Source organism: Carcharodon carcharias, chromosome 2 (assembly GCF_017639515.1).
Source record: "Carcharodon carcharias isolate sCarCar2 chromosome 2, sCarCar2.pri, whole genome shotgun sequence".
In the NCBI taxonomy this organism is placed as follows: Eukaryota; Metazoa; Chordata; class Chondrichthyes; order Lamniformes; family Lamnidae; genus Carcharodon; species Carcharodon carcharias.
Window position 1 is genome coordinate 207,613,752 of NC_054468.1, and position 19,935 is coordinate 207,633,686.

The window sequence follows — 19,935 nt, forward strand, 5'->3', positions numbered from 1 at the left end:
GGCAGCACTCGCAGTCATCAGCATCAGCCTTCTCAGACAGCACCACAGCACTTTTAGGGGGGACTCACAGGCAAGTCTCTACTTACCAGACCGGCATAACACTTCAGGGATAGGGCTTGCTTGGGGAGGGGAGAGAAGTGGCCTTAGGCACGGGAAGAGGAGGCAGGGTGAGGGCTGCACTGAGGAAGTGGGGCATCCCAGGGTTTGTTTGGGGATACAAGTTGATCTGCGCAAGTGGTGTCAAGATGGTGAGGGCTGAGGAGGCAGTCTCCAGAGCAGATGAGGCCAGATGGAGATGTGAGGGTGTATGAGAAAGAGAGAGTGGTGATGTCCCTTGAGCTGGCAGTGAGTGAGATGCCAGTGAAGGTGTGATGGACTTGAGTGTGTGAGTTTAGAGTAAAGTGATGGTTGCCTTACCCTGATGGCATGGATGAGATCATTCACCCTCAATCTGCGTTGGGTGGCCAAACTCTTCTGTGCAGTATTGGCGCTGATCATTTCTGCCATCACCTACCAAGCCGGAGTGGTAATGTTGCTGCCCTTCTTGTGGCCGGAGCTGGAGTACAGGATATCATGGATGGTCAACACAGTGTCCAAAAGGCGCTTGAAGGATGCATCACTAAACTTGGGGCTACAGTCTTCTTGCCTTCGGGGCCATGTCTTATCTGCAGCAGCCCTGGGCCGAAAGCACTGAGAAGTGTGCATACTTTAAGTGTGGCACCCAGTGTGATAAAGCAGCAAGTTGGCGGGTGAATCAGAGCCCGCCCGCCATGGAAATGCGTGTTTCCTGGGAATGCATAATTAATATGTCGGGTTTGGTACAATACATTGTGAGAAGCCGCCATTGCGGCCGACAGGTAAAATATTCTTTTTCCTGTCTGCTACCGTTCTTAGTGCAAACCTGGGGCCATTCCGCCTATAGTTTCTGGAGATTGTGTTCAGCTGGACTGGAGCAGTTTGAGAGGTCAGAGAATGACAGGCAGAGCCTCTGGGAAGTCAGGATTGAGCTTGCAGACAGATTGGAAATGTTTGGGGGAACAGTCGCCCAATCTATGTTTAGTCCACCCAACATCAAGAAGACTATACCATGAATACTGCCTACAGTTTACTGCATTGGAGGAAGTATTTGTAAACTGCTGTTTCGCATAGAAGCGTTTGGAACTCTGGATGATGCTTTGGAAACAGGGAAATGAGCAGATGCTATATGACAAGAACCAGGTGAAAGGTAGCTGGAAGTAGAATTGATGAAAGAGGGATCGAAGTGTTATGATATGGCAGATGGCATTTGCCAGGCTGACCAAATCCCAGAGGGAAACTTGGCCAGGCTATCACCACGATTTTGTAATTTGTATTTATTATGAGAAGGTTTGTGCACTGAAGTTAGAAGTAAAGAACCCACTACCACTTTTAGAGATTTTAAAGATAAAATTAAAACATTTATTAACACAAGGAAAGTAAACAAACACACAAGATTACCTTTACACAGTTACATTTAGTTTTATAACAGTTCTCACAAGATTTCTACTTAACTAAGTTCCCAATTATAAGCCCCTTTCAGGCAGCTCTCCAAATAAATTTTTAATCATAAAACATCCAGCACAAGCACCCACTGTTGCTGTAAGAAAGGTATTTCACAGCTTCTTTCTCCCTCTCACTTGACAATGGAATTCCAAAGGCTTTTAACAAAACCTTGACTACTGAAACAGCAAACTTTTCAAGGGTGGCTAGATGCTTTTCCATATGTTTGTTTCACATTGTGCGCCTTCCAAGACCTCAAACAGCCAAATCTCTTACAACTTTCCATCTACCTTTAAATATATTTCCTGCCCTTTGATTTGTAAATCCCATTGATCCAACCTTTCTTTGGAAGCTACTTTTCCCAGAATATAAAAATTTTTCATGTTGCCATTATGGCCAGCACTTTCAGGAAAAATAAACTTAATAACTTTGCCTTATTTATCCTGCCAGCTGTAAACATCTTGCCTTTGAAAATCAAACAACTTCTCAACTTATCTAAAAATGCAAATTCCATTCACATTATATCTGCTGAGAGTTCATCCTACTTATCCATCTCCATTTCAAATGCCTGTTTTACACCTAATCCCTTTTGATGATTTAAACCTTGCAGTCTGACTGTCTGTGGTTTAATTACATTAGAGACAAACACACACACAACACAGCTTTAAAGCATCCCACAATAATATTAGGAAAAAATGATCTTTCCTTTACAAAAGGATAAAGAGACTGAAAACTTACATTAAGTAGCGCATTTCATATTTCCACACCACCTCAAAGTGTTACACAGGTAATTAATTATATTTGTCACTCTATATGTAGGTAAACATGACTCCTAATTTGCGCACAGCAAAGCCCCACAAACAGCAAAATAAATAAAATATGAGTATTAATCAAAATAGCAGAAGTACACTATGCTCTTTGGAATACTCTGGGATCTGTTAGCTCTCCCTATGAAGCTCCTCTTCTCACTTCTGTCTTCCTTAGCCTCCTGAATTTCCCACATTGACCTTTGCCCTTCTCCAGACTTATTGTTAGGAATTCTTTCTTTGATCTTGGTCATCTGAGTTTCCCTCTTCCTCTTAATTATTTAATTTATTTCCCTCAAATTTTTAGCCCTCTATTCTCTAAATTCCAGTCCCAGTTTTGTCACCAAACTGTTGACAAGCATATGATGCTGTTTTATGATTTGAGTATCTTGATCTGGTTGAGGCTGGTACAATTATTTGATTCCTCTTTCTATCTTCCTTTGAATCTACACCCCTCCCTTCCCCCCCACCATTGAACACAAATCACAATTTCCCAGACTGTCAGCGATCTCAATTCCAAAATTTTCTTCCCCTGCTTCCTATCTTATGGTGCATTAGCAATACATTGCTTATTTCTACCTTCCCAACAGACATTGTTTGCTCCTAAAATAAGAGCAAAAAAATGCTGGAAAAAAACTCAGCAGGTCAAGTAGCATCTGTGGAGAGAAACAGAATTAAGGTTTTAGGTCAATGACCTTTCATCAGGCTGCCTGTACTGTTGAGTTATTCCAGCTTTTTTTGTTCTTATTTCAGATTTCCAGCAATTGCAGTATTTTGCTTTTGTTGTATTGTTTGCCCTTTTATTACTAAACTGGTCTCCATCTTGACTCCACCACTCTTGATATTCAGCCTCTAACTATGCCATGAACCTTCTGAAGCCCCCTGTTAGCTTCAGGCTCTCTTGTCATAATTCTTTCCTCTTCACCATGGGATATCCTATCGCTCTGCAACTCCATCTCTTACCTATATCGCCTCTGGGCCTCTTCCTTGAATGGCACTGTGAGCAGACCCTGTCCACTAGCATAGTACTCTATTTAGCTGAATTTGACCTTGTCTTCAATTGTTTCATTTCATGTTACGTTGAAAAGATATATATAAAAGATAATTCATGTTTTCCAGCTGCTTATCTTTTTGTAAGGCATGTGGAACATACAATGGTTGCTATTTGGAGAATTTCATTGACTCCATTCCTCATTTCCATCTGCCCTTGAAATGGTCCAGTAGTGTGGGGGTGGGATGTGCGAGTAGATGCGTTAAATGGTGGTATCATACTGAAGCGATGGAAATGGAGTATGATCCATTGACTGTGGAGGCTGGTGGAGTGAAAGATCTCTATACAATTTCTCTGGAGGCATCAGAGCAAATAAGACACTTTGAACTGCAACCTGTCAAATCCTCCATTTTCTTCAACTGAGATTTTTCTAAACCTTTGCATTAGCCCACTCTCCTTCCATACACACTAACGACAGAGGCCCCTTTGTCCTCAATTCATCCAATTAGTTAGTTGTTATACCCATTAGATGATTGCCCAATATGTGCAGCATTACCAAACACTTCTTGCCCATCTCTTTGCTTTCCAGTTTGTTTCTTGTCCAGTCTGACTTTCCTTGGTACTTCCTCATGAGAGCATAGTGAATAATGGCTGTCCATTTCCCTGTTCCCACCAATGGGGCTGTTAATATGTCAGTCTAAAGAGATTCTGTATATTTTGACAGGACATTGTTATTCTGATTGCTTATCACTTTATCATAATATCTAAAAATAAAGATAAGCTAGGGCACTTCCTCAACCTCAAAATTCACAACAATAAGCTTCAGACCTAAATTTTAAAATTATTTTATGCGCAGCCCTAAAAGATGAAATCTGGAAGACTATTTGTGTAGATTTATTGTGTCAATTCACTGAAAAATGCAGAAATTTATTTTAAATTTAATTTTTAACTACACATCCATTAATAAACATCTACTAAACAAAATCATTACCTACTACCCCACCGTAACTAGCAGTGTTTCCTGCTCCACATGTTTTAGCTTTATAAATGTTGTTTATTTTTTGAGAGTCAGGAATTCTGCCCATATTAACAAAAGCACTGCCAAAATGGGAGTTATTTATAATTACAGCTAAATAAATCTGCTTATTCAAATAGAAATCCTCCAATACCAGCCATTAGAAAGTTTTCAATACAATTGGAATTTTTTCTTAAATGTGTAATACATTTTTGATCTTTTTTTCTGTGTCACAACTTATCTCCTTTTTAACACAGGCTGTGCTGACCATCTTCTTGGTCAGTGTGTCTTCGCTTAGTGCCTCCTTCAGTTGTTTTGCTTTCTCTCAAGTGACACAGTGGTAACTTCATTCTGTTCAAACTGGTTCCAAAAGTAAAATAATGCTATTGTTTTTCCATGGAGAAAAATTAAACCTGCAGGACCTCTGATGAAGGCTCCCCTGCAACATTGCTGTCCATGCCTGAAAGGTTGGCAGGAGATAGTGAGCTGGGGAGGGAGGAATAGAGGGAGATAATAGTGAGCTGAGAGGGACTGGAGGAAGGAAAAACTAAAGAGGTGGAGAGGAAAGAGCTGTCTATTTTATTAAAAGTTTCTGCAGAAATATGAATCAGAGGGCATTGGTTTTAAAGTCATTTGTAGAAGGATTAGAAGGGAGTTGAAAATTATTTTCCACCAAGGGTGGTGGGATCTGGAACCCAGTGTCTGAAAGGGTGGTAGAGACAGAAACCTCCATCGCATTTAAAAGCTACTTCAATATGCGGGTGAAGTGCCGCAACCAGCAAGGCTACGAACCAAGAGCAGGAAAGTGTGCTAGGCCGAATGGCACTTTTACAATTGGTACAGATGTGATGGACCAAATGGCCTCCTTCTGTACTGCAAATTTCTTTGGTTCTGTTTGAAGGTAAAACTGCCTCTCTTGGCTGGAAAGACTGGTCATATAATGTATAGCTAGCAGTGTACTTTTCAATGTTCCCTGTGCTCTTGCTATCCTTGAGTGGAGAGCACACCATAATTACCTTGCTTTTTAAAGCACATAAAAATGGCATAGGATAGAAACACTTAGAATGAATCCCACCACTTTGGTCAGTGGTAGCTCTTGTCTGAGTCAGGAGGTACTGATTTCGAGCACCTCCCAGTACTTGAATGCATTATCTATGCTGACATCAATGTTGCATCGATAGAAATTGAGTTGTTAATGAGATATTAAATCAAAGCCTCATTTGCCTGCTCAGATAGATGTAAAAAATGCCCAGGCACTTCTCGGAAGATGATCAGGGAATTTTCCTGGAATTGCCAATGTTCATCCCACAATGACCACCTCTAAATCAGAATAACTGGCCATTTATTGTGTTTGCTGTTTGGGAGATACTGTTATGCATTAATTAGCTGCTACATTAGCCACAAAACAACAGTGATGACTTCCAACAAAATTCATTGTCTGATATATTTTGATACATCATGAAGGCATGAGGAGTTATGCATAAATGTAAGTTTGTTCTTCCTTACTCACTTTCATTGCATTACAAGTTGCTCAGTTGTCAATCCTTTGTCAGAACACTGGGTTTTGCCAAAAGGTCTATTCCCTATTCTTTTTTATTTCAGATTTTTGATGAAGGTTCTGTGTACTTTCAGATATTTTTTGTTTATTCTCAGGCATTTCTTTCTTTCTATTCATTACATTATTCCTATTATAAAATAAAGCTGATACTCCAATGAATTGTATGAATTTGGCATTGTTTACCTTTTTGAAAGACAATTTTATGGGAGTGATTATTGTCACTGTGGCTGACTATTGCATACTGTGTTTGACTGACTGCGTTATTATGTGTTTCCTTTTATGCATTAGATTCACAGGAGTAAAAACAAGTGGAAATTCTATCTTAAGGATGGAATAATGACCTTCAATGGGAGGGATTATGTGTTCTCTAAAGCTGTCGGGGACGCAGAATGGTAGAAGCGAAAACGTTCAAATAAACAAGTTGCCTAATCCATTACGGGAGACCTTTTCAAATGATTTGTATGGATCGATGGTTTATCACTGCCATGCCCATGAACTAATTTGTGAAAAATGTTGGTACAAGTTGCCCTTTGTTTTCATTGACATTTACTTGTGGTAAAATTGATCAGGACCTGTTATGATGCAAGTTCTTTCAAAACAGAAGTTGTTTAACTGGCTAATAATGATACTTAAAAAAGCACGCTTGAATGTTGAGAAAAGAGACCAATTAAATGGCAAATATAATGTGTGTTACAGGAACATTTATCTGAATCTTGAAAATAAAATTATTATGCAAAATGTATCTTGTGAGGAAGTAATATGAAAAGGTGTACAAGATACAAACACAAGTGAAGAGATGTTGCCTACTGTGTAAAGGTTTGATCTAAGTTGGGAGGAAAACTCTTGAGTAAACCCTTAATGGTCTATTTTCACCAAATGAACAGCATTTAATGTAACCTTAAATACTGAATGTACCCAATAAATTGGTAATCTAATAATGGAGAGCAAATGCTTAAACGGAACATTTGCATGGGAGCTCTGTTTATATTTGGCATGTTTACTTATTGCGATAAATAGCAAGGTTTTACTATCAGGATGTTCCCATTAGGTTGGATCTACTGTCCTTTGTACAACATACAACTACTCAGAAAATATATTTTTTTCACTATAAATCTAAAACTGATCAATTTTGCCATATGAAACACTTTTAGCATAAAATCAGCAACCTATTAAGTAGGTTTTCAAATTAAATATATGAAATATTTATTGAAACCTTCAAATTTAATGCAATTTTGCAGATATTTCATTTAGAATTTTGAGGGTCTGTATATGTTTGATATTTCTAAGGGTACAGCCCTTTTTCAAATTAGCTATTTCCTTTTGTCCATTCCAATCCACCCTCTAGCCTCTCTGAGTTCTACAGCCATACGAGTCAACAGCTGAGATGGCTGCAGAGAAGAAAAAAGCTAACAATCAGTGTCTGTTGTCCCTTTGCTTTTTCATTTTTATTTGGAGAAACACATAGCCTCTTCTAAGCATTTCCATGATGATGTGGCTGAGGTTGGTACCTTGCTGATATGGTGGATCATGGGTGTAACCCCATACTCACTCCAATCACTCCATAGCACTGCACATTGTTGCTCCAGAATGCTGGGAGATATGTGGGTCATAAATTGCTTAGAATACGTTTTCATCTTTCCTTTTTTCAGAAAAAAAATTTAAAAAACAGTGCCAGGATTAAAGATTTAAAATGTCATTGGAGTTAAGATGCACATTGATTGTATACTGTACTCCAAGGTCTGTCATTTTTTCCATATTCTCAAATATTAATGTTATTATTTTGGTTTTGCTCTATTAGTTGAGAATTTGTAAATCACCTTCGAAGAGAAACTCAAAGGAAGATGTATTATACTTTTTTGTCCCATTTTAGTGAGCGATGTTTTCAATTGTAATTGTTCATTGTAACGAACAGAATAAAAACAGAAAATCATCTGGCTAAACTTATGTATGAACCTTTCTTTATGTTGTGGTATTATATTTCTTAACCCTTTGCTTAATTTTGTGTAAAGAACAAATGTGCTGCGTGGTGGAGTGGCTTGTCTCCATTGCCAAGATCTAGGTTAAAATACAGCCCAAGACAGCATAACATCTTGAACACAAGTATTGACTGAGAAAGGATTGTTTGGCTCATTTAAGTTGATCCAATTCTTTCAGACCATGTACCATTTGCACAGTTTTAGACTTGATCCAATTTAATCCATCTCCTGAAGGAGATGATTAACCATGGGTAAAACCTCCAAGAAGAAAATGTTCTGAAATCTGTCACTAACCTGCTCAATAATCTTGTGAAACATCAGTGAATCAATCTAACATTACAGCCAGCCGTGTTGGAGCCATCATGTTCTGTACAGTTGATAATCTATATCTAAAGTTCAATTCTCTTATTAACCAGATAACCTTGTAGCTTTTTAAAATTAAAATCTGATTCTGAAGGTAGTTAATTCCACGTATCTACTACATTGAGGAAGACCTTTCTCCTATTCTTTTAGTCTTGGGATGAAACTTGTTAATATTGTGTTTTCGTTCTTTGGTCAATTAAAGTTAAAGTTAGATCGATCATTTTCTTTCTTTCTCCTTTTAGTGAATTTGGCGAGCCAAAGTTCTAGAATCATTCAGTTTACTTTTCCCTAAACCACTAATTGAATGCTGTATAAATTGCACAGGATTAAAATAGCCTTGCAATCAATGACAGCAAAATGCACTGAGTATTTGATGAAATTCATTGATAGTAAGCTCACACGAGTGCTGATGTATCTACATTTTCCTTTTCTATTTTTTTCCAGCAGGCACTCATCCATTTTGCTAGGTTTCCTCTGTCCTTACACTTTTGATGTAATTAATGGCTCTGGTTGGAAAACAAATCAGTTTTGCGGTCTCTCCTCTGTGAACATTTAATATCACTTTTTGGTATTTCTTGTGGAGTTGAGCTTAACTCCAAATCAAAATTCCTCATGACCATTTGTAAAATAGGTCCTATCACTGGTTCCCTTCTGTTTGATATACTGATAAGCATTGTCCTTCAACCCAAAAAAATCTTGTGCTATCACCATTTTGGAAATAATGCACTGAAAGTAAACAATTGCAATAAAACATACAGAAAATCCTTTGCTCATCCATTTAATTTGTTCTGATTCTTTGGAATGTTATCAATTGTCTTCTGCTTTAATCATGAGGCCAGATAGATTGTGCTATTAGTTAATTTTAATACTAAACATACCTTCTGCCAAATTATTTGGGAATAGTATAAAAAGCAGAGGCTTCAAAACAGGTTCTTGTGAAAAGCCACCTGTCACTGACCCAACTTCCTACCAAAAGACACTTTTATTTACCATCTTCTGCATTTTTTCCTGTTCCTTTATTCTCCTGAAATTAGTGACCCACGCCAGGATAGTTTCACTGATCATTTCGTATTCATGGGCAGAATTTTTCTGTTGGCATACGGGGGGGGTGGGACCTGCATGCTGACGTGTAAAATGACGTGCGGTGACGTTGGGCGCACATCCTGATGTCACTGTGTGCCATCGTGATATTTCGGTGGGCAGGCGTGCGATGATGTCCATTGCCTGACCACCATTAATTAACCGGCCACTTAAGGCCCTTGAGGCTCCAATTGACCTGGATTTTAAGGCGCCTGTGCGATCTTCGGCTCGTCACGTGGGCAGGCGGGTATTAGAAATTTGCATAAAGCTCATCCACGGGTAGGAGAAGAGGGTCAGTGGGTTCGCAAATCCAGGCATTTAAAAGTTACTGCTCAGAAGTTAGTGAAACTTGCTTTAAGAGGTGGAAAAGTTGCAAATGCATACCAGCTGGTTGGACTGGACTCAACCTTCAGGTCAGCCCTTTTCAGTGAGGATTTGTTTCAGGGCCTGTAGGTTTTAGCAAGCCTCCCTGAGCCTGGGAATGGGAGGTGATCTCTCCACTGGAGGCACCTCATCTGGGGAGGAGGGCAGGAGTGCAAATTCAGCCTGCAGGGGAGCCACCTTTGGGAGGACAGGTGCAGGCATGAGGGGCGCAGGCCCAAGAGGTAGTCCAAGGTGGAAGGGGCTGCAGAAGACTCCACTATCCTGCTGCCAGGGTATACAGGCGGCGAAGTACCTACCTCAGTATGTCTGAGGTGCAGTGCCGAAGGAGGCTCCATCTCTCAAGGGAGACAGTCAACTACATCTGTCAGATGATTGGGCCAGAGATCTCCACTAACTGTGTGGGCGGACACCCCATGCCCGTGGCTCTAAAGGTCACAGCTGCTCTCAACTTCTGTGCCTCCAGCTCTTTCCAGGGGTCAGTGGGTGATCTTTGTGGTGTTTTGCAATCAGCTGACCACAATTATGTCAAGCAGGTTATAGACGCTCTGTTCAGGTGTAAATTGACCTTCATCCACTATTGCTGGGCTGAGGCAAGCCAGAGGCTTCGTGGCAATTGCTGGCTTTCCTCATGTCCAGGGTGCAATAGACTATACACATGTGGCCATCAAGGTGAGCCCGGTGCCTTCATCAACAGGAAGGGATTCCATTCCGTGAACGTGCAGATAGTGTGTGATCACAGGATGCAGATTCTACAAGTCTGTGCAAGGTACCCAGGCAGCTCCCACGATGCCTACATCCTCAGACACTCCCAGGTTCCGGGGCCCTTCAGTGCTCCAGTCCGGCTGGATGGATGGCTGTTGGGTGACAAGGGCTATCCCCTCAGAAGCTGGTTCATGACATCTCTCTGCCATCCAAGAACAGAGGCTGAGCAGCGGTACAATGGGAGCCACGCCTGCAGAAGAGCTGTGGTGGAGAGAACCATCCCAAGATCTGCTTCCGATGCCTGGACCATTCTGGGGATGCACTGCAGCGCCCCCCCAGACTATGTGTCGCTGATAGTGGTTGCACGCTGCGCTTTCCACACCTTGTGCTGCAAAGGGGGGTGCTGCCTCTCCAGGTCCAGGGCCTCCTGCTCAAAACGGCTAAGCAGCAAAATCTGGCCTGGCCCACCACCAGTCCTCAGCTGCTCGGTATTATGTGAATTCTTCTCCTGGAAATGAAAAAATAGCATTGTTAAGTGATACTTGTACCGTCAATCTCCCGGCACAGGAGGGCTGCAGTGCATCCTTTCCCCGCTGCTGGCCAGCACTCACAAATATGCCAGGTGTGTCCTTCCACCACCACCCCCCCCCCCCCCCCCGGCTTGGCCACATGCTGTCTTCATCACACTTGGGAGCACACAGTTGTAGCTGCTGTTACAAGGAGGCACAATGACGTGGAGCGCAGAAGGCAGCTGATCCATCTGTGTCAAGCCACCTTGAACAATCCCTCCCACCATGTCATCACCCTGACTTCCATATGTCCTGGAGTTCGAGCACTGTGCCTGGGTGCAGATCCTCCAGGTTGCCCCCACCACAGTCATGTGGGTCTCAGTCCGCCACATACTACGGGTGCAGAACCCACCTCATCACCACCCTCTCGGTCTGACCAACGTATAGGGAATATCTGCTGGGACGCCCAGCTAAGGACACATGCCATCAACGACTCTTTGCACTCAGGCCACTCAGACATGGGTGGGGTGCCAGCGGGAGAGAAGCTTACATGATGGGTGAAGTGGACGATGCCAACATGCCAGTCACCCTTCCCGTGCACAGCAAGTTGTTGAAGAACTTGCGGCACTGGACCCATGAGCATCACACCACGTTGTGGGACTTCACGACCTCCGCTACCTACTCCCACACACGCTTGGTCAAGAGGAGCGGCCTCCTCCTCCCCTCCTTGAGGAGGGCAGCAAGGCAATCATCTGAAAACTTGGGTGCATGGTGACCACTCGCCCTACCCTCCTGCATGGCTGGCCTCGATGTCCCTTGGTCCCAAACTTGGAGCGGCTGTAGCTTGGCCTTTAAACAGGCCGCTGGCTCATCATTCAACCCAGCGATGATTGCCGATCTGCCTCCGCCCGTCCACTCCCGCCATCCCCGGGAGTCGTCAAACACGCTGGGCGGGCCTTAATTGGCTCACCCGCGTAAAATTGCAGCACGGTCACGATCGCCAGCAGTGATCGGGTCCAGGACCGCCCATGCCCACTCCAGCACACCCCGCTCGACATGGAGAAAATTCTCCCCCATGGAAACAGAGTACAGCAGTTTTAACACAATCATCCAGATAATAATAGATATGTGAACAACATTTTGAAGGCTCAGGAGCTGTAGAGCTCCCACCGCAAATACTGTGCACAAATGATTGAATTTCTCATGGAAATCTATTCTTAATGTATGCTTTTTTGACAGTGAATTTTAACAATTATTTCTCAACAGTCAAAATATTGCAACAGGAATGTAATTAAATAACTTCAGTTATCAGGCAGCTTAATAGAATTGGATTTATGCTGGTTAGGAAAAAAAAAATTAATAAAGTAGTAGCACTTGGCCAAAGTGTTTAACTGGAAAGAAAGCAAAAAGATGTTGTGCCTGTTGTTTCAAATTAAAATACATATTTATTAGTATGAGAAGTGCCAAACTAAGTGTATACATGTTCATTCTTCCTCCATTAAAGGTGTAGTTGCAATGCAAATAGTCTGCCCTTTACCCCTTCTCAACACTTTTTTTCAGACAACTGGGGTTGAAGGGCAAATGTTCATGGGGACATAGTACTACCCTCAAAATAGCAGTTTGGAGTTCAGTTACCAGCAGACAAAACATGCCAGGTCCCTAACCACTCCCTGCTTGTAAATGTTGCCACTCATAATCATGAGTACCCCTTAACCCCTCTGTGCAGCCCCTTGACAGCTCTCCTTTAATTTCTTCCTCGAATCCTTATAATTAGGTTTTCACCCCTCCGACAGCACTGAAATGTTACAGAGGTATCAACACATTTTCTATGACTCTGGTACCTTGTTTCCCTTCCTCCTCATTGTCTGTCTGCAGCATTTGACATGCTTCAATGCACAACCCTTGTCCAGTGCTTCTCCTCCATTGTCCAACTCAGTGGAACAACCATTGCTTGATTTCACTCTGATCATTGTTGCCATATCATCTCTTCCCACCTCACAGTATCACTTCAGGAGTTCCTCAAGCATCCAACCTTGGGTCCCCTCCTCTCCTTATCTGCATGTTGCCCCTTAATGACATCTGCAAACATAGATCCAGATTCCACATCTATGCAGATGATACCTAGATCTGCTTTTCCCACCATCTCTCTTGACCTCTCCAATGGTTCTGTCACATCAGACACGTTGCTGGAATTTCAGTCTTGGTGGAGCTGCAATTTCTTCCAGCTAAACATTGGGAAGATCGAAGCCATCATCATTGGCTCCTGCAATGGATTTTACTCCCTCTCCGATGACCCTTTCCCTCCCCAGCCATTTTTCATGCTAAACCAGACTATTTGCAATCACAGCTTCCTATTGAACCCTGAGCTGAGCTTCCAATTCCATAATTTCTCCATAAAAAAGTCTACCTACTTACACTTCCACATTTCGAAATTCACCCCATTTAGATTGGATTCCTTCAGCTATGTCATTATTACCTCCAAACTTGTCTATTCCAATACTCTCTTCTTGCCTTTTGTGCTATATAGCACTGTAAACTTCAGCTCACTTGAAACTTTGCTGCCCATTATCCTGTATGACCCCAAGCCCTGCTTACCTATCACTCACGACCTCACTAATTCTAGTGCTATAAACCCTCCCTTTCCAAATTCTCCGTTATTCTGGCTTCCAGCCTCTAGTGTATTCTTCTCCCACCAAATAAATACTTTCTATTTTATAATATGATCAATGATTGTTATGTAGTATTGTGGATAGATAATAGATTTTGGGAGTGAGATGAAAATGAGAGGACTCAGGAGCTGTAATGTATGGGATTCAATTGGAAAATAAATTTGGAGGGTCACTGAGCTTTGCATTTGCATGGTTAAGATGCTCTTGCCTTTACAAAATATATAAGAAGAAATATTGGATGCTTGTGATAAAGGGAAACAATAATCATGGGTGACTTTAATCCTCATATAAACTGGAAAAATCAGACTGGCAGTAGTAGCCTGGATGAGGAGTTCATGGAATGCATTCAAGATAGTTTCTTAGGGCAGCACATTCTGGAACCAACCAAAGAACAAGTTACATTAGATTTGGTATCATGTAAAGTAATAGGATTAATTAATTACCTCAGAGTAAAGGCACGTCTAGGTAGCAACGACCACAATATGATTAAATTTTACATCCAGTTTGAAAGGGAGAAGAGTGGGCCTAAGACTAGTATTTTAAACTTAAATAAAGGCAACTATGTGGGCATGAAAGCTGAGCTAGCTGAAGTGAACTGGAATACTAGGCTAGGGGACAGATCAATAGAGAAGCAGTGGCAGACATTTAAGGGGATATTTCAGAATACTCAGGATAAGTATATTCCTGCTATAAAGAAAAATTCTTAAGGGAAGATCCACCATCCATGGGTAACTAAAGAAGCTAGGAAAAACAACAAACTTAAAGAAAAAGCAAACTGTGCAAAGATGAATGGCAGGTCAGGTGATTGGTCAGAGTATAAAACACAGCAGAGATTGACTAAAATGTTAAACAAGAGAAATAAATTAGAGTATGAGAGGAAGCTAGCTAGAAATGTAAAAATGTATAGCAAGAGTTTCTACAGGTATGTAAACTGGAAAAGAGTAGATAAAGTGAGTGTCAGTCCTCTAGAGAGTGAAAATGGGGAGTGAATAGTAGATAATAAGGAAATGGTGGATGAAATGAACAAGTATTTTGCTTCTGTCTTCACTATAGAGGATGCAAAAAACATTCCAGTAAGAGCTATAATTTGGGAGATGGAGGGAAGAGAGGAAATTGGTGAAATTACAATCACTAGGGAAGCAGTACAGAGCAAACTGATGGAGCTGTGGGCTGACAAGTCTCTGGATCCAGATGGACTTCATCCTAGGGTCTTAAAAGAGGTGGCTAATCAGGTAGTAGATGCGTTGATGTTAATTTTCCAAAATTCCCTAGATTCTGCAAAGGTTCCATCAGACTGGAAAGTATCAAATATAGTCCCTCTCTTTAATAAGAAAACAGGAAACTAGCCAGTTAGCTTGAGCACATTCGTTTAGATAATATATCACCAACTTCAACACCTATGTGTTCTTTTGTTCTGTTGTCTGTGACATCTTTTGATGATCTGCTTCTATCACTGCTTGCTTGTCCCTACAACCACACCCTCCCCTCCACTTCTCTCCCTCCACCCAACCCCCCCCCCCCACACCCCCCCCGCCCAACCCCCAACCACACACACACACACACCTTAAACCAGTTTATATTTCACCCCTTCCTTGGATTCACCTAGTTCTGTCGAAGGGTCATGAGGACTCGAAACGTCAACTCTTTTCTTCTCCGCCGATGCTGCCAGACCTGCTGAGTTTTTCCAGGTAATTTTGTTTTTGTTTTGGATTTCCAGCACCTGCAGTTTTTTGTTTTTGTTTTTATCAGTTAGCTTGATGTCTGTCGTGGGGAAGATGTTAGTGTTGATCATTAAAGAGGTTATAGCTGGGCACTTAAAAAAAGCTCAAGGTAATCAGGAAGAGTCAGCAAGGTTTTATGAAAGGGAAATCATGATCAGCCAATTTATTAGAGCTCCTTGAAGGAGTAACATGTGCAGTGGATAGGGGGGAACCTGTAGGCAGACTATACTTGGATTTACAGAAAGCATTTGATAAGGTGCCACATCAAAGGTTATTGCAGAAAATAAAAGCTCATAGGATAGGGCATAACATATTAGCCTGGATAGAAGATTGGCTGGCTGGTAGAAAAGGAGTATGCATAAATGGGTCTTATTCTGACTGGCAGGATGTGACAAGTGGAGTCCTGCAGGGGTCTGTACAACTTTTTATGATTTACACCAATGACTTAGATGAGGGGAACGAAGGCATGATAGCTAAATTTGCAAATGACACAAAGATAGATAGGAAAGTATGTTGTGAAAAAGACTAAGGAGTTTGCATATGGTTATAGATAAGTTGAGTGAGTGGACAGAAATCTGGCAGATGGAGTATAATGTGGGAAAAGTGAAGTTGTTCAGATTGGCAAGAAGAATAAAAAAAGCAGAGTATTACTTAAACAGAGAATGATTACAGAGTTCCGAGGTACAGGGTGATCTAGGTTTTCTCGTACATGAGGCACAAAAAGTTAGTGTGCAGGAAAAGCATTTAATCAAGAAGGCTAATGGAATGCTATCCTTTATTACAAGAGGAGTTGAACATAAAAGTAAGGATTTTATGCTTCAGTTATAGAGGGCATTGGTGAGACCACATCTCGAAAACTGCAGTTTTGGTTTCCTTATTTAAGGAAAGATATAAATGTATTGGAGGCGGTTCAGAGGAAGTTTACTAGATTGATACTTGCAATGAGCGGGTTGTCTTATGAGGGCAGACTGGGCTTGTTTCCGCTGAAGTTTAGAAGAGTGAAGAATGACTTGATTGAAGTATAGAAGATCCTGAATGGTCTTGACAAGGTGGACATGGAAAGGGTCTTTCCTCTTGTGGTTGAGTCCAGAACTAGGGGGCACTGTAGTAAAATTAAGGGTTGCCCTTCTAGGATAGAGTTGAAGAGAAATCTTTTCTCAGAGGATTATGCAACTTTGGAACATGCGGCCTCAGAAGATGGTGGAGGTGGGATCACTGAATATTTTTAAGGTGGGGCAGATAGATTCTTGTTAGGCAAGAGAATCAAAGATTAGTGGGCTAGGTGGGAATATGGAACTTGAAACAAACAGATCAGCCATGATCTTATTGAATGGTGGAGCAGGCTCGAGGAGTTGAATGGCTCACTTCTGCTCCTATTTTGTATGTTCATATGTTCCAATTTTTACCCCACCATCATTTTTGATGACACTTGAGGAGCCTAACTAGCTGCCACAGCCATTTCCTGCCTCCCAGAAGTGGACTGGAATTTCTTTATAGCTGGTCCCATCTTGTGATATCTCGCTTCTAGCTACATTACAGTATAGAGTGGAAGCAGCTACAAGGAAATTCCCCTACACAGAATTTCAACTGTGTTCTCTGTCTGGTCTACCAGATTCTGCCAGGCCATCAGGATAGTAATTAACATTTAAATCATTAATCAAGATATTGTGGGAGCAACTTATCACTGGTCCAAATTGAAGTTCCCTTTGCGAAATAACTACAGAAGACACAAAACTCAATCTTGACCCTGTTAAGTTGAAATTGGTTTCAGAAGTGGTATTTGTAGCACAATTTTTTTTATGACAAACTCTCATTGTGCTTGAGCATTTCTTTACCTACATTTTGGCTTAGTTCTTAGGTGCTAAATTCTGAAGAAACAGTTTCTTAAGTTATAATAGGCTGCATCCTTTCCCTGCTCAGTGGATTGCTCTGAGAAACTGCTGCCCAAGGCAAAGTACATGTTAGCTTCCTGATTGAAGGCCATTTTTTCAAAACCAATTTTCTTGACAATTAAAAAAGCAAAACTAGTTTACAAACAGTGCAGCACATCTCAGAAGGTGGCTGCCCTTTGATCTTTTATATTCTTTGCCCTGTAATAGAATCCTCCTCGAGCCCATCAAGAAAATATTATTACTAACAGGATCTACTCAGTCAGCAGATGCACATCAACATTGCGGCATTTCAAATTTACTCATAAATGTCTCATGATTGGATGTTCAATCACATGATCCAGACTCCATAAATATGTCCAGCCAGAGTTGGCAATCCTAAATAGCAGAGCAATGGTAGCCAAAAGTTAGTCCAGCAGAGTAGTGTAATGATGATGACAGAGGAATCTGGCAAGTCAAATGTGTGCTATTCCAACCATTGAAAAGAGCACAATAAGGGAGCAGATCATGTAGGTTTGGGAGATGAGCAATGCAATGTGCTCCATCCATGTAGCTTTAAACCTGTAGCTTTGAACTTGTAGTTTAGGCCAAAATACACACGTCGAATAGGGCTAAGGAGTCTTAAGTAGCAGCGGTGAGGAGATTGGTGGGGAAGGGCCATGGATGTAGTTGTAGAGGACAGTTCAATTAAAGAGCTCCCAGCACAGGAGCTATGGGGATGGAAAAATGTTGATGACTTCTTCAGATACGTTTGTTCTACACAATTGATTATCACAATGTGGGGTATGCAATTCTGAATTGCTTCAACCTGTATCTTACTGATGTAAATTTAAAATGTTAAAAGGCTGAAAGTTGCTGTATAAAGAAGTAGCAATAGAAATGCTAATCTCTTGGAAAAGGTGGTTAAATAGCAAAAAATGTGCAACCTTTTGAGGAATTGAATGGATTAATGTTAATTGATTGGTTCTACAAACTTATTCCAAGTATTTAAGAGTATTTACTGGACTAGCAGTTTGGACAATTAAGTCAAATGACTGAGAAGGCTGTATGTTACATGGTCCCTTGGGCTTCAGGGTCTTGGTGACTGGATAGGAAGGAGTTTAGCAAGACACCCTGTTATATGAAAGGCCACAGACCTGTAGGATTGAGGCTATACAGCCCAATAGATTTATCAGGGAACTGAGTAATTACAAAGAAATAGAGATTTAAGTGATACAGGATGAGAAATAAGCTGACTGGATGTTATCGAGACAGAGATCCAGGGTGCAATCAGTGTAGCCACAGGATTGCAGCATGTATTATATTGTTTGACTGCATTGCTTCCAGACACAAAGTTCATGACTTTTTCCTTAGAATCCAACCCTGAAAGGTTTAACCTAGCTGAGGAAATATCAATATAGCCAGGTGGCTCATTGAAGGAAAGGGGGATCGGTAGTGCCTGCTTTCCAAGCAGCAGTGGAGAGGGTAGGCACCATTGCTACTTGAGACGGGATTCCCTGCGTCAATTAGTTGCTCCCACTGATTCAGTGATATGCAACGGGAGGTCATCTCATTCATTAGAGGGCACTTAGGGTATAACTAATCTGTGAGCATTAACCCTAGTAAACCTGGCAGAGGCTCAGGGAACAGATTTCATTTTAGAAGTCACATGCAACCAAAGTGATGGCAAGTCATAGCCTAAGTCAGCAGGGCTGATTTTAGGGACATGTAGTTGTACAGAGAATTGCACCAAATAAGTAATGTGTCCATGTGTTCAGTTTCTCTGTCCCTAATAACAGATTGTAGTAACTACCCCACAACAGATGTTACATTAATAGGCCTTTAATTTCCTAGCTTATCTCTCCTGTCCTTCTTAAATAATGAAGTGCATTGGCAGTTTTCCAAACCAAAGGGGAAATTCCTGAATCAAGAGTTTTGGAGGAACAGTGGCCCCCTACTAGTGGAAAAGTTGATCCAAGCATCCCTGGGAACATTGTGTTGCTTCTTGAATTATGTTGAGCCGTCTGTTTGGCAAGTTGTAGTGCAAGGAGACTTTCAATGGACTAAGTTAGGGCACTGTATACATCCTGTTTTAGCTGGTCTACACTTGATTTGAGAATTTGTAGCCCACCAGGACATGTTCAACTTGGGTATTGGTGTTGTGTGTATTTGAGTAAATTATAGGGAAGTAGCTTCCTGTTAATAACTGAGCTGTAAGCTTTAATCTTGTAAATTGGCAATCTGAGTGGTTTTGAAGGAGTATATTGGTGTGCTGTAAGAATTAAAAAGGTTGCAGCTATTGGCTTAATATACAATTTGCTGGTTTGAAAAGATTTGACGTGACAAAAATGCATGTTTAGTACAATGTAGCATTTGCCCAGAATTTCCTGGAGCAGGGAATCTTGTGGGTGCCCTAATAGATTTTTTTCCTCTCACCTTTCAACTCAAAAGTTTTCTGCCCTGTAAGTTGATGGAAGTATAAGCTGGTATTGAAGGCAGCTGGGCATCTGGAACCTTAATGAATGAAATGCCCAACATTGTATCTCCTTAACCAATGAGATTTAAGCATTGAGAAAGAAATAGAGGCACAATTGAGAAGGAAGATTAATTGGAGCAGTGGTTCTCAAAATGTGGTGGTCTGAAGGGTCTTCCAGGTGGTCCATGGGCTGGTCCAAAAGGCAAGTCACCCATGCTCAATGGCACAGCTGAGACCATATGAGAGAACAGCCAGAACCCTCATCCCTACCATTTGCATGGCATTACAAAACCAGAACA

At 41.4% G+C, this 19,935-nt stretch overlaps 1 protein-coding gene across 1 annotated transcript in view; it reads left to right on the forward strand.

The window, feature by feature from the left end:
* LOC121290193 (stonin-1) overlaps positions 1-6,332 on the forward strand; it is a 117,865-nt gene extending 111,533 nt beyond the window's left edge. The window contains exon 12 of the mRNA XM_041210457.1: positions 6,177-6,332. Within this exon, the coding sequence (XP_041066391.1) occupies positions 6,177-6,284 (108 nt within the window). The 3' untranslated portion in view covers positions 6,285-6,332. The remainder of the gene's footprint in view (positions 1-6,176) is intronic.
* Positions 6,333-19,935: the final 13,603 nt, after the last annotated feature.